Here is a 12,772-nt window from a genome sequence, read left to right as displayed (position 1 = left end):
ATTTGTGGATAAAAAGTATATGAATTTGTATTTTTCTTAAAAAAATGACCAATTTGTTTGTTGGATAAGACACTTATTCTTCGGCTGGGATCATTTAGAGCCCTTTGAAGCTGCATTGAAACTGCAGTTTGTACCTTTAACCCGTTGGCCATCATTGAAGTCCACTACATGGAGAAAAATCCTGGAATGTTTTCCTCAAAAACCTTAATTTGTTATCAAGTGAAGAAAGACATGAACATCTTGGATGACATAAGGATGAGTAAATCATCAGGAAATTTTTATTCTGGAAGTGAACTTCTCTTTTAAGCAATGATCACTGTAGCCAATCACAGGTACAGCGTATGAACACAATGGCCAATCAGAGGTGTTTAAAACCCCACTGGACAGGGTTTTTTCACCAGTTTTATCACTCAAAAATTGTCATTTAAAAAATATACCGTACACCATTAAGGGACAGCAATAATAATGCTATTTCAAATAGATTTCTCTTCTGTTGTTCCAGAAAAGTAGTCCTGCCCCAAATTCACGCCACTGGTTGAGTCAGAAGTTAAAATGTCGGGCTGCTCAAACAAACAGAGCAGTGTTTGTCAGCGTCACCATGTTTACCCATTTCAGGAAGTCGGCCTGCTGGGTTTTAACACAGACAAAAAATTACACACTTCACCTTTAAATCTTGTGCTTGGCGAAAAAGCAAACGCAGATCTGGACGTGGGTAGCTTGTGGTTGTATGTTGCCTGTATGACATGTGAGGTTTCTCTCTGTCTCCGTCAGGCTGGAGAGGAAGATGACAGCTCTCAACCCAGTGCTGTTCCTGCTCTGCGGTGTCTCTGTGTCTCTGACTCTGAAGGTGGTGTCAAAGAGAGGCTCAGGTATGTCCAATTTCTGTCTCTCTCTCTCTCTCATTACTCACAGAGGGCTTGCTCTTCGCATTAAAGTGTAACATCAAATATTATTTCACGGGGTAATGAAAGCTGCTATGCTAAACTGCTCTCACAGGCCATGTGACTGTACATATTAAAGCTTAATTTAATGCAGCATTGATTGTGAAGGTCATTCTTGTGTGCTGAGACAGTGAGTGTGTATGTGTGCTTTCCTTTACGCACAAGTAGGCATGTACATAATCACCAAACTGCACACACACACACACAAATGGGAACACGTGTAAATACACACATACATTTTGCAACAGAGAACAGGTTGGGAAGAGAGCAGTGCCAGCCCATCTGTCAGAGGTGATACTCTAATGTGTGTGAGGGAGGCTATGTGTGTGTGTGGGTGTGGGTGTTTAAGGGAGCGAGAAAATGTGTGTGTGTGTGCATTTGTGTGTGTATGACTGACTGGCAAAAAGAGCACAAAATGTGAGCCAAGACCACCATGTACTCCAGATAATTAGGTGCAGGGAGGTGTTATGAGTTCAGCTGCAGTTTGATGTTCCTCAGGACCAAAATTTGTATTTCCTGATACCTCCGTTTTCTCCTGTAGCATAATGACAACACAAAAAAGAGTTACTCAATTACTGGAACTCAAGGCTTTGCTGAAAATGATCTAAAAATATGAACCCTATTTCAGCGCTGGCTAAAGAACCAGTTATTATGTACAGTCTGATGGAAACTGGCGGGAGTCTTTTGAGGACAACTTCAGTATCTTGCCTTAAAGTCAGCATGAAATGGCATTCGCAACCCATTATACTTCCATAAGGAGCCATATTTCCGATTGAAACAGGATATTCAAGTGGAAAAGATGTAGAATGGGAGTTTATTTTATCCGTAAACACTTGATTGGATTGTGAAAAGTGGTCATTATGTACTAGAACAAAGACAGATCTGCATGGGTGTTTGCTAAAACAGTCCTTAAAGAGCAATTCAATCCAACATCAAGCAACAAGGAAAGTCAAATCAAAGATGAAATGATGATAAAACATTTTTTGGATTTGGATTGACATGTGCTTTTTTTTTTTATCCTCGTGATTTTTAATCAAAATGTAGTAACTTGATCTTTTCTGGTATGCTGGACGGCAATGTTTTTGCCCACCTAAGCCTCTATCAGTTTTTACAATCTTAAGCTTGCATTCAGAAGCTTGCATTCAGAAACTAACACTACTTTATGTTGCACTGATTGTCTTAGTCTAAAATTGGCCAATAGTGGAATAGATGTACTGTACCATTATGCAAACTTTAGGGGATTGATTTAATTGTTGAAGTGTCATCCACAACTGATTTATTGCATAAACAAAGGTTATCTGATAACAAAAAGGTTATCAAGATAATAAGTAGTATTTGGTTGTTCATGTGCTCTCAACATATGTAGAATAAAACAGCATTCGTAAGGCAAATGATATCTCATATTAGTGTCCATGTGTCATGACCACATGTTTTGTCACGTTTTGCCACTGTTTCAGTTCCTGTTTTTCCTTATTTGGTCATGTTCCTGTCCTCGTTTAGTTTGATTATTATCCCATGCACCTGTGTTTCCCAATTACCCCTTGTATTTAAGTTCCTGTCTGTTCATTTCTCCCCTGTTGGATCTACTTGTTGTTTACGTGTGTTTGTACCAGTTCTTGTGTGGATTTACCCCTATGTTTTGTTTATAAAAGACTGTTTACACTTACTCATGCTTCTTGCATGCTTCCAGCGTAACGTGACACCATGGTTTTAAACGGCTAAGAAGTAATATTCATTTCTGCAGGGGTAAAACTTTTTTTTTAAATGAGCACAGTATTACTGAGTGCAATTTTAAGTCCATTTTGATTTCATTTCGCCTTTAAAAAGCACATTTCAGAGCACAGTCGTCTTATGAAAATGCACTTCAATGCAGCCTTGAAAAGACACTCGAAATCCACACGTTGAGATCACTTAAAGCACAGCCTTACAGAGACTTTTGACCATGGGGGTGTTGAAGGTACAGTACTTTAAAGGTTTTTTGAAGGCACTCTAAAATTACAGTGGTGCAGGACTGCCACCGACCGCTGTGAGATGAAAGCATGCTGGATGTACTCATATTTGTACATGCTGGCATTCCTTTTATAGGATTGTCTGAGGACAACATCTGTGGCTTGCTGTTGATTACCACAAATAATATTTTGGCTGCACTCCTCTGTAAAAAAAAAAAAAAAAACAAATGGGAAATGTGTTTGCAGTAATGCACTGACAATAAAAAACATTGCTGAGCATTTCTCCTTAAAAGTGCAGTGTATGAAAGACAGCCTTAAAGGAGAACTCCACTTCCAGAACAACAATTTACAAATAATTTACTCACCTCCTTGTCATCCATGATGTTCATGTCTTTCTGTCTTCAGTCGTAAAGAAATAATTTTTTTTTAAGAAAGCATTTCAGGATTTTTATCCATGTAATGGACTGCTTTGGTGCCCCGATTTTGAACTTCCAGTTAAAATGCAGCTTCAAAGGGCTCTATATGATCCCAGCCGAGGAAGAAGAGTCTTATCTAGTGAAACGATTGGTTATTTTTTTTCGAAGAATAAAAATTTGTATACTTTTTAAGCACAAAAGCTTGTGTAGCACAGGCTCTGGGATGCATGTCCACGACACTATGAATCACGTCTAAGTTCATCGTCTCTGTACTCCGGCTCAAAAAGGTAAAGTATGGCAGAAAAAACTCCATCTTATTTTCTCCTACAACTTCAGAATCGTCCGACATCGTTGTACCTTTTTGTTTGTAAACAGCGTTTGACTTACTTGCACTTCCTTAGTCTTCGCACGTTTGCTTTGTAAACACTGGGTCTGTAGTTCCACGTGACCTTTCGACGTGATTCAATAGTACATAGTGTCATGGACGCGCATCCCAGAGCTAATGCTACACAAGCTTTTGTGCTTAAAAAGTATACAAATTTTTATTTTCCAAAAAAAAAAATGACAGATTGTTTTGCTAGATAAGACCCTTCTTCCTCGGCTTGGATCGTTTTGAGCCCTTTGAAGCTGCATTTAAACTACATTTTGGAAGTTCAAAATTGAGTTCAAAAATTCCAAGCTTTATAATTGCAGTGAATGGGTGTTGATATTCAATAGTCCAATAGAAGTCCAATAAACTGCATCCATCCATCCATCATACAAAGTACTCCACACTGCTCCGGGGGTCAAAGGGGTCATTGGAGGCAAAATTCACTTTTATATGTTGTTTGAACATAAATGTGTGTTGGCAATGCCTGAACACATCCACCCTATAATAATAAAATATTGTTGTAATCCCTTTAAATAATTTCCCCTTCCTCAAGCCATTCTCAGCATCTTGGCTGTGTGACGTCACAGCGACCAAGGCTGCTCCCACAGTAGTTGATTGACATGACCGTCTTACCTTAGACCCGCCCTAAGTGAGCTGTGAACAGTCCACCATTGCGTTGACTCCAGTGCAGGTGTAGACGAGAATGTTTCCTAAGCGATTGAAGTGTTCTGTTGTTGGATGTAATAATGAACATTGCTGTCATCATATACTCCTGGCATCTAAGCTGCTGAAGACGCAGAGGATTATTTTCATTTTTGAAGGGAATGCACCCCTGATTTACATAAATGCGTCTATGTTCACACAAATCATTCGTGATCCAGCTTCACCTACTGAAGAAGTGAGTATAAGGGGTTTTCATGCATCTTTGCAAATCTTCTTTCCTAATAATGTATTAGTTTGCAATTTTCATGGCTAAATGCGGCTAAAGTTTACCGTCTCTCAGAGAACAGCTCATCACCCCACGAAAAAGAGGGGCGGGGTGAGCAGAGCTCATTAGCATTTAAAGAGATATACACCAAAACAGGTTGCTGTGAACAGATCTGGTTTTGACAAGATAAAAAAGGTCTTTTTTACACTACCATTGAGAAATTTTAACCAAAGCGTCTTATAGATTTTAATTAAGACCCTAAAGAATTATATCAACTTGTGGAAAATTGTAATAAAGGCCCCTGTAATAAAGGCCTCCTGAAGTGAATCAATGCGTTTTTTTTTTCCATATTTGAAACTTTATAAACCGTAATCTCTAGCTTCCGCTAACTGTTGTATGCACATACATGACAGAGTGCATTCCAGCGGTTGACGTAGCACATAGGCGTAGCGTAAGCTTCACTTAGTCTCACGAGAACCAAGTTTTGTTTATAGGAGCAAAGGAAGCAAAGTTTCCTTTGTTTAGCAAAGGTAAACCAGTCTCCTCTTGGCTTATATCGAAATTCTCTCTCATTTTTCTTTACAAATTCTCGTTTTGTACTTCTAATTTGCTTACGCTACACCTATATCCTATGTCATCCTATGTCTCATGAACGCGTGTATGACAGTTAGGAAGTTTTAAATATGGATATTTTTGACTTAGAAAAACGCATCGATTTGCTTGAGGGGGCCTTTATTAACCCCTGGAGCCTAGTGGAGTACTTTATGATGGATGGATACACTTTATTGGACTTTTATTGGATTATTCAGTATCAGCAGGAGTGCAGAAGTGCCAGGACATTTTTTAATAGAACTATGTTTGTATTTGTCTGAAAGAAGAAAGTCATATAAACCTAGGATGGTTTGAGAGTGAGTAAATCATGGGGAAATTCCATTTTTGGATGAACTATCTCTTTAAAACCCGCGTTTCCTACCATCACAAATATGTTACCAATCCTGTCAACTTGAGATGTGGGGTTTTTTTTATATCTTTTGTTGTCTGGGATGGCGAACAGAAACAGTTTTGTGTAACATTAGTAACACGTTATTAGCTGTTTGATAACATAGTCAAGCCAAAGGCTGAAGATATCAATTTCTGTTACATGTCCTATGTTGTAGAGAGTGATACATCATATGCATTACGATTCTTATACATCAAATTGTAGTCATCCCTATGTGATTTGCTCCTCATTTTTTTTTAGAATCAGTTTCTAGTTCTAACATATAAAGCTGAATTAATCTAATATTGCCATCTGCCATTGTGTAGTACTTACTACTTCAGTTAGTCAAATGAAATCATTTAAATTTGACATTTAAATATGTCATTTTGATTATCAAAGATGAGTTTTAAAGGACAAAATTACTGACTGCAGGGAGACTTTAAAATAAGCATGTTTACTTTCATTGGTATTCCACAATGCAATCTTTTCAACTTGACGTTCTATTTCCACTGTGATGTATAACAAGAAGTAATACTGGCTCATTTTTGAACACACTGGCTAGACTTTTTTTGTGCAACGGTTTATTAACAGCGTTAATTAATCCACTTTCTGAAGTAGACATGCAGCGCAATGATGTCATGTGACACAGTTGCATATGGTTTACTAGTTCATGTACTTAAAAAGTTTAGTATGCAGTATACAGTACATTCTATGCAGTGTCCAGTACAATACTTTTCCATTCCAAGCAACTGTTAGAAACTGCACTCACAGGAATTTCATCACTTATGCATGACCAGAAGTTCGTCCACCCGGAAAAGTAGTCCCACCTCAACAGGACGATTCAGACAATTTCACAACTCAGGTAACACACAGAATTCTCATAACAGCTTTAGAAAAAACACAAGCTATATATTTTCCAAATACTTATGTGTGGAAATTGACACATTGTTCTCCAAGTCCGAAGGTAGCCTGTAATATTCCTTTAATGAAATGGAGAAGTGTGTTGAAACCAGCCAGAGAGTTTTATTGGACTGTTCGTATACTCTGCACCGTTCAGCTCAGTGACGCTTCTGACTGTATTGCGGCAGAATCAAAGCTTCAAAGACACTATTAAATGTCAGACACATCAACATCACTCTCCATGCTGAAGATGAAATAATAACTCTTTCCCTTTCCATCTGATCATCTCAGCAGAGGCCCAAGGCATGGCCCAGACATCAGTATGTGTACGCGAATGTGTGCGTGTTCGTGACTTTGAGCGACACAAACACACATCTCATCAGCACAGCATGCATTCCTCTTGATGTGTTTTAAAGGACTTCACAGCTGTAATTGAACAGGGACACGTTCTGATTGGTTATGAAATATCAAGCTCTAATTGTCTTTTGCATTATGGATTATGAAGATGCTGAAATTTGAATGCAGATTCATGAAAAGAGATTTCAGAAGAGAGGGGGAAAATGTCATCCTTAAAGACGAAGAGGGACGGTTCTTTTCTAAGGAAATGATTCAAGTTGATTTATTGGTGCATTTTGCAAGATTTTTGCTGATGATATTCATATTAGGCTTGTAAAAAGAACATTTGGTGATTTCAAGGAAGGGCAAGACCTTATAAAACAAAAATATCTTGGACTTTAGTCAAGGCAGACACCATGTTTAATTTGACGTGAACAAAACCAAGGCTGTGAGGAGCTGAAGTGCAGTAAGTTTAATGGGTTGTACTGTCTTAGGTGGTGTCAATTTTTTTCACAACTTAACCCATATTTTTAAATTAACCCAGAGATTTTGAAAAAACATATTGTACAGACTGTAAATGTATCCCTCACAGCCTCTTTTTGATTTAAATCAAATAAATATAGCATCTGTCTTAACTTGGTCCCTTTTCACCAATGCTTTATTATTGCCATCCATGAAATGCAGGAATATTAAATGATTTGTTCAAGTTCTCCTGAGAAGTTCATATTTATGAGAATTATAATTTCAAATCATTTGGCTGGAACAAGATGCTGATGTACTTTTTATTCAATTTGTGATGGTGCTGTAAACATTATTATGCATTCCATTCCATTGTAATAGTACCATACTATGGTATTTTGTACACCAAATCTAACTGATTATAATATTTCTATATATATTTTCTATATATATTTTGTCAATAATAAATATAATGATTTAAAACTATAAAATTGAGCAAATTTACTGTCCACTCAGAAAAGGCTCCTAAAGAAAAATGACATTCATATGTGTTTGACTAGTTAATACAATCTTTCCAACATGACTTGAATGCAACCAAAAGATAATTTTCATGACTTTGTTGCGGCATTTGTTTATGTTGCACAGGTCATCATTTCCTGGGTTTTCTTCTGCGTATTTGGAGTTTCCGTGCAAGATTCATGAATTGTTTCTGAGATTTTCCAAATGCATCGTGATTCTTTCTGGAATCAGTTCTAAGCTTAGTTTTTAATAGCAGATAATGCTATAATCTAGTTTTAATTGCATGTGCAAAAATGTGCATTTGGCTGAGTCATGTAATTGCACCTCGGTTTAGAATGCTTTTGTGATGCGAGAATAATGTAATTACAGCCCACTGTGAACACCCTTGTAATTCGCTTCAACCTTTTTGAACTTTATTAATGGTTATTTTAGGTTCAAGTGTATGTCAGGAATTGGAAGCAAGCAGAGTACAGCTGTTTCTAAAGCATGCAGTGCCACCCAAGATCAGAATCGAGAGACAATCACGATCCTCAGAATTGATGCATAATCAGTTCTCAGTTTATGATGCATTGATTTATTTTCCCAGCCCTAGTCATTTTCTTTTTATACTGATACCTAGTGGTGTGGATGCAGCATAATGCAAAATGCAAATGTTGTCATTTACTAATGCATTCAAAATCAGCCTTGATTCCAACCTGATTTCATGACGAAAACATACCTGTGGGAACTTTTTCGCAAGATGCAAAATACATAGCGCCATGTACGTTTTGTAACATATTGAATATGAAATGTCCACTGAGTGGAGCTAAAAGAGTGTTCGTTTTTTTTTTTTTTCCCCAGAACAGATAAATGTACGTATTTTATGTGACGTTAGTTTTGTACGTGTCACCACAGTTCTGACTTGAATTGTCCGTTAAATGGTGTTATAACTCCATTCCCCCGTGATATTTTAAAATAGCATACCATCTGTACTACACTTAAACCGAAAATGGGATTCGTACCCAAGGATTCTGCATTAGGACTGCACGATTAATTGAAGGCGATTGTAACATGCATTTTGTCAGTAATGCTGGTAGTGTAATCAGTAGTAAATTTCCAGCACATGCTTTCAGATATAGCAGCATTTACTACAAAGAGCCGCTATATCGCATTCATTATCGCAGACGATTTAATTGCGCGATTATGAAACCAAAAGAAATTGTTCTGCAATAATGACAGCTCTTTGCGTAGCTTCTCAGTGAACTACAGCTCTGTGTAGTAAATGCTGCTACATCTGAAAGCACGTGAAAATACCACATTTAACAGCATGTTTATACTCCAAACTCACTTCATAACGCTAGTCGAGTTTTGAAATAAATCCTTCTGTGAGATGATGTGGCTTTTTATACAGAATAAAGCATGCATAGTATTCATAGTATTCTAAGCAGTGATAAAGGCATAGCATTATTATATAATTTCCTTACTGTATTGTAAGGAAAATTATAATAAGAAGAACTCAGATAAACTATTTATTGTGGTAGTTGCGTGTTTATTAGTCATGTTGAATCAATGAAAGCAGTTAAATCTTCTGTTTATTCAGCTGCAGCAATCGCGATTTCCTGGGTTTCTTCTTTGGCGTATTTGGAGTTTCCGTGCAAGAGCGCCCTCTGGCCTTCGGATGGAGATTTACTACTGGTCAGAGAACCATACTTCACTGACAAGATGTGCATGACAATCGCGGCTTTTGCTTAATCGCGATTGCGATTTTATTTCGATTTGTCGTGCAGCCCTATTCCGCATCCTAAGTCCAATTCCTTGCTGGCTAAACTACCGAGCATGCTTGTTACATCTGATGTTGTGTCCATTTTTGACCCTCTGCCAAATTATTACCCCCTCTCGTTGAAATCGCTACATGATCGCCTAATCCTAACCCTTCCCCACACCTAACCATAAACCTACTAATATTAGCGGGGTAGTAATCTGGCGGGGGTCAGCACCAGAAAGCAAAACATATGGAACTGAAAACGATTACAAATGCCCGCTGTTTTACCACCTCTAGTGTTCATTTCTGTTGGAAACTGCTGTGATATGTGTTTATTGGTACGTATTTTGCATCTTGCAAAAAAGTTCCCACAGGTACGTTTCCGTCATGAGGTCAGGTAGCTTGATTCATTTATTTAGCAATTATAAATGTCCAGTATTATGGAGATTACGTAGATGAAGATAGTAGTTTTCAGCTGGTCATGTGATCTCATTATGGCAGCTCCTTAGAGGCAACCCGTGTCATGTAGAATAAAACTACTTTTATTAAGCTACTGATTTTACTTGATATGCAAAAAGTATGTCAAAAGTACTATTTCTTAACATGCAAAACATTTTAATGAGGGAAACTTTAAGAGTTAAGTGGCGATACAGCATGTGTGAGCAAGAGATGCCAGTTTCTAAAGATTTAATGATGGAAATCTGTGTGTTTATGTAGTGAATGTGAAAGTTTGACGGTGTAAATGACAGAAATTCCAATTAAAACAAAGCAACACAATTCTAGCACGCACAAACACACACGCACACTCAAAGTGTCAGTTCATCCTGTCTCATTAAGCACACTATAGTTCCCCTTGCTCTCTCTCAATCTATGTCTGTTTTTTAAATGCTAATGATGGATTAGCCCGTGCTCTGGCCTCAGGATTTTCTCTCTTTATTCCCATGTTTGTTTCAGTTCTCTCTCTCAGGTCTTTCTCTTTTCTTTCGCTGTCATGTTACTGTGACCCGCGGACCCTCTCTCTTTATGAGAGCCAATGAAAGGCCTCCGACGACAGAAAAGACTTCAATCCCTCTTTTCTCCATCTTAGTCGACTAAAGGAATTTTTCCATTATTCCCCTTCGAGCTGTGAGAAAATCGCTCTCTCCCATTGGTTAACAGGCCACCTGCTCGCCCGGTGAACCTGCTCGACCTCCGTCTCCATGGCAAGCCAGAGGCGGAGGTGAGCGGATGAGAGGTATGGGAAAAGATCAGGGACGAACAGTCGCGCTATTGTCCGACCGAGACCTGCTCGAGGTTGGCGGAAACCCGGAAAGGTCAGCGCACGGTCGAGGAAAGGTCAAAACGAGGGGCGGGGAGGAAGACGCTCGGCCGGCACGGCGTGTCGTCATGGAAATGTCCTCAATTTGCTCGATGCGTTCTGACTAAGACAAATTAGAGGCAGACAAAGCGATTTTTGCGATCGCTGATCCGAGAGACTCCATGGGAACAGTAAATAAGAGCAGCAGTGCATTGTGGGAGATTAAAATCACTTGTTTGGCCCAAAACACATCAGCTTAGAAATATGGGGTACATAATGAGTTTATATGAATATACCTACTCAAAACAGCTATAACCATAAAGCACGGAGAAGCAAAGGAGCCCCGTTCCACCTCTTCCTCTCACTCTCTCGCTTTCTATCTCTACAGAGAGCAGTAGGAAATGGAAATGCACACTTTATGGGTCTGGGTGATTGGATTTGCATGGCGTCAAGCCAGCACAAACACACACACGCAAACACACACACACTAAGACACAAAGTGTCTGAGAGAGCAGTGGTAACTCAAAGTCAACATGACAGTTTTACTGGGGTGCAGTTGCTCTCAGTGTCTAAAGCAAACAGCCATTTACTGTTGCACTAAATACCGACTAGCATTTGCCCTCAATATCAGAGAAAGAAATTACCAGCTCAAATTCGAGCAGGGAATGGAAAATTAGAAACCAACATTTGAGTTTCCTCTTAAAAGAATGGCCGTTAATGCGCGGGTCCGCCAAAAGAGCCAATCGAGATTGTCAAAATGAATTTTAGATTCCTCCAAGCATGATTATATACCGTATCTCTCAATTACAAATAACTGTTTCATCTTTGAAACTCTCATTCTCCCGTTTAATGGAAAATAGGACTTGCAGTGCTCTCGGTCCACTTGGTTTTTTCTGTCCAAACTCTTGTATTTATTTCTGAATGTGGTGAATTGATCATAATTACGGCTGAAAAGCCAGTTTTAGTCTCTTGTGTTCAGAAGGACTCACCTCTTTATGTTTTACCGCAACACTTCACATTGGCTTTAGACGCGTTTCAGGTTTCTTTTGATTGTGCGTAAGAGCTTCTGTAAACCTGCTCGAGTCTGTCTGTAACCCACCAGTGGAAGGTTGACAGCGTGTGGCGTACTTCTACTTTATTGCGTTTGATCAGAGGCCTTTGCCGAGTCTTATTAAGATGTTCCAATTTAAGTAAGCGCAAGATATACTCTATAACCTTAAATGGCTCTTTGTTAAAGCAGAACATTTGAATTAAATGAGATACAATGGTTAATTTAATATTACTGTAATTGACTCCAGTGGTCGGGCATTCGGCGGTAATATCACAGAGGAGGACTGCCTTCTGGTTGAAAGAGAGCGAGAGAGACGGAAGGAGAGAGTAAGAGTGACAAAGACAGAGAGCGAATGTTAGGAGACCTCGAGGGATGAGGTGACCTACAATTAGTGACAGTAACATGATAACTCAAGGCCAACAGCAGTCCATTAGCATATTTCATAATTGATTATGGAATATCTTCGGAGGACGAATATTTATTCAGACCTAGTTAGGGCCAATTTGAGGGTGAATTAATGAGGAAACGAGGCTTAAAACGAGACCTGTGCTTTCTTTTTCTTCCCTTTTCCGTTAGATGTTGAATTATGTAATTATGTAAATTCAAGGTTGATGGCTGCAGAAGAAAACAAATTCCATAACAAATATTCATCCCCTGTGACCACAATGGAGATCTGTTCAGTCTAGTCTGATGATTGTTCTTGTTCTTAACTGTTATGATAAAAAAAAAAAAGTCATATGTCTTCTATGTCCATATACATGTCTTTACATTTTTGTTAGCCTATAATTCTGACATGTCAAAAAGATTTGTGCATATTTTATTCTGTTAAACAGTAGTTCTCAGAAGAAATAAAGTTAAATATTAATGTCGCTCCTAATCTGTGTTT

The 12,772-nt window shown here is 38.5% G+C and overlaps 1 protein-coding gene across 3 annotated transcripts in view; it reads left to right on the top strand.

The window, feature by feature from the left end:
* il1rapl1a (interleukin 1 receptor accessory protein-like 1a) overlaps positions 1-12,772 on the top strand; it is a 128,748-nt gene that overhangs the window by 44,977 nt on the left and 70,999 nt on the right. For all 3 annotated transcript variants that reach the window (XM_051119549.1, XM_051119548.1, XM_051119550.1), the window contains one exon: positions 772-869. In XM_051119549.1, the coding sequence (XP_050975506.1) occupies positions 785-869 (85 nt within the window). In that variant the 5' untranslated portion in view covers positions 772-784. The remainder of the gene's footprint in view (positions 1-771; positions 870-12,772) is intronic.

This window comes from Labeo rohita, chromosome 9 (genome assembly GCF_022985175.1).
Source record: "Labeo rohita strain BAU-BD-2019 chromosome 9, IGBB_LRoh.1.0, whole genome shotgun sequence".
In the NCBI taxonomy this organism is placed as follows: domain Eukaryota; kingdom Metazoa; phylum Chordata; class Actinopteri; order Cypriniformes; family Cyprinidae; genus Labeo; species Labeo rohita.
This window is presented reverse-complemented; position numbering and strand designations above follow the sequence as displayed.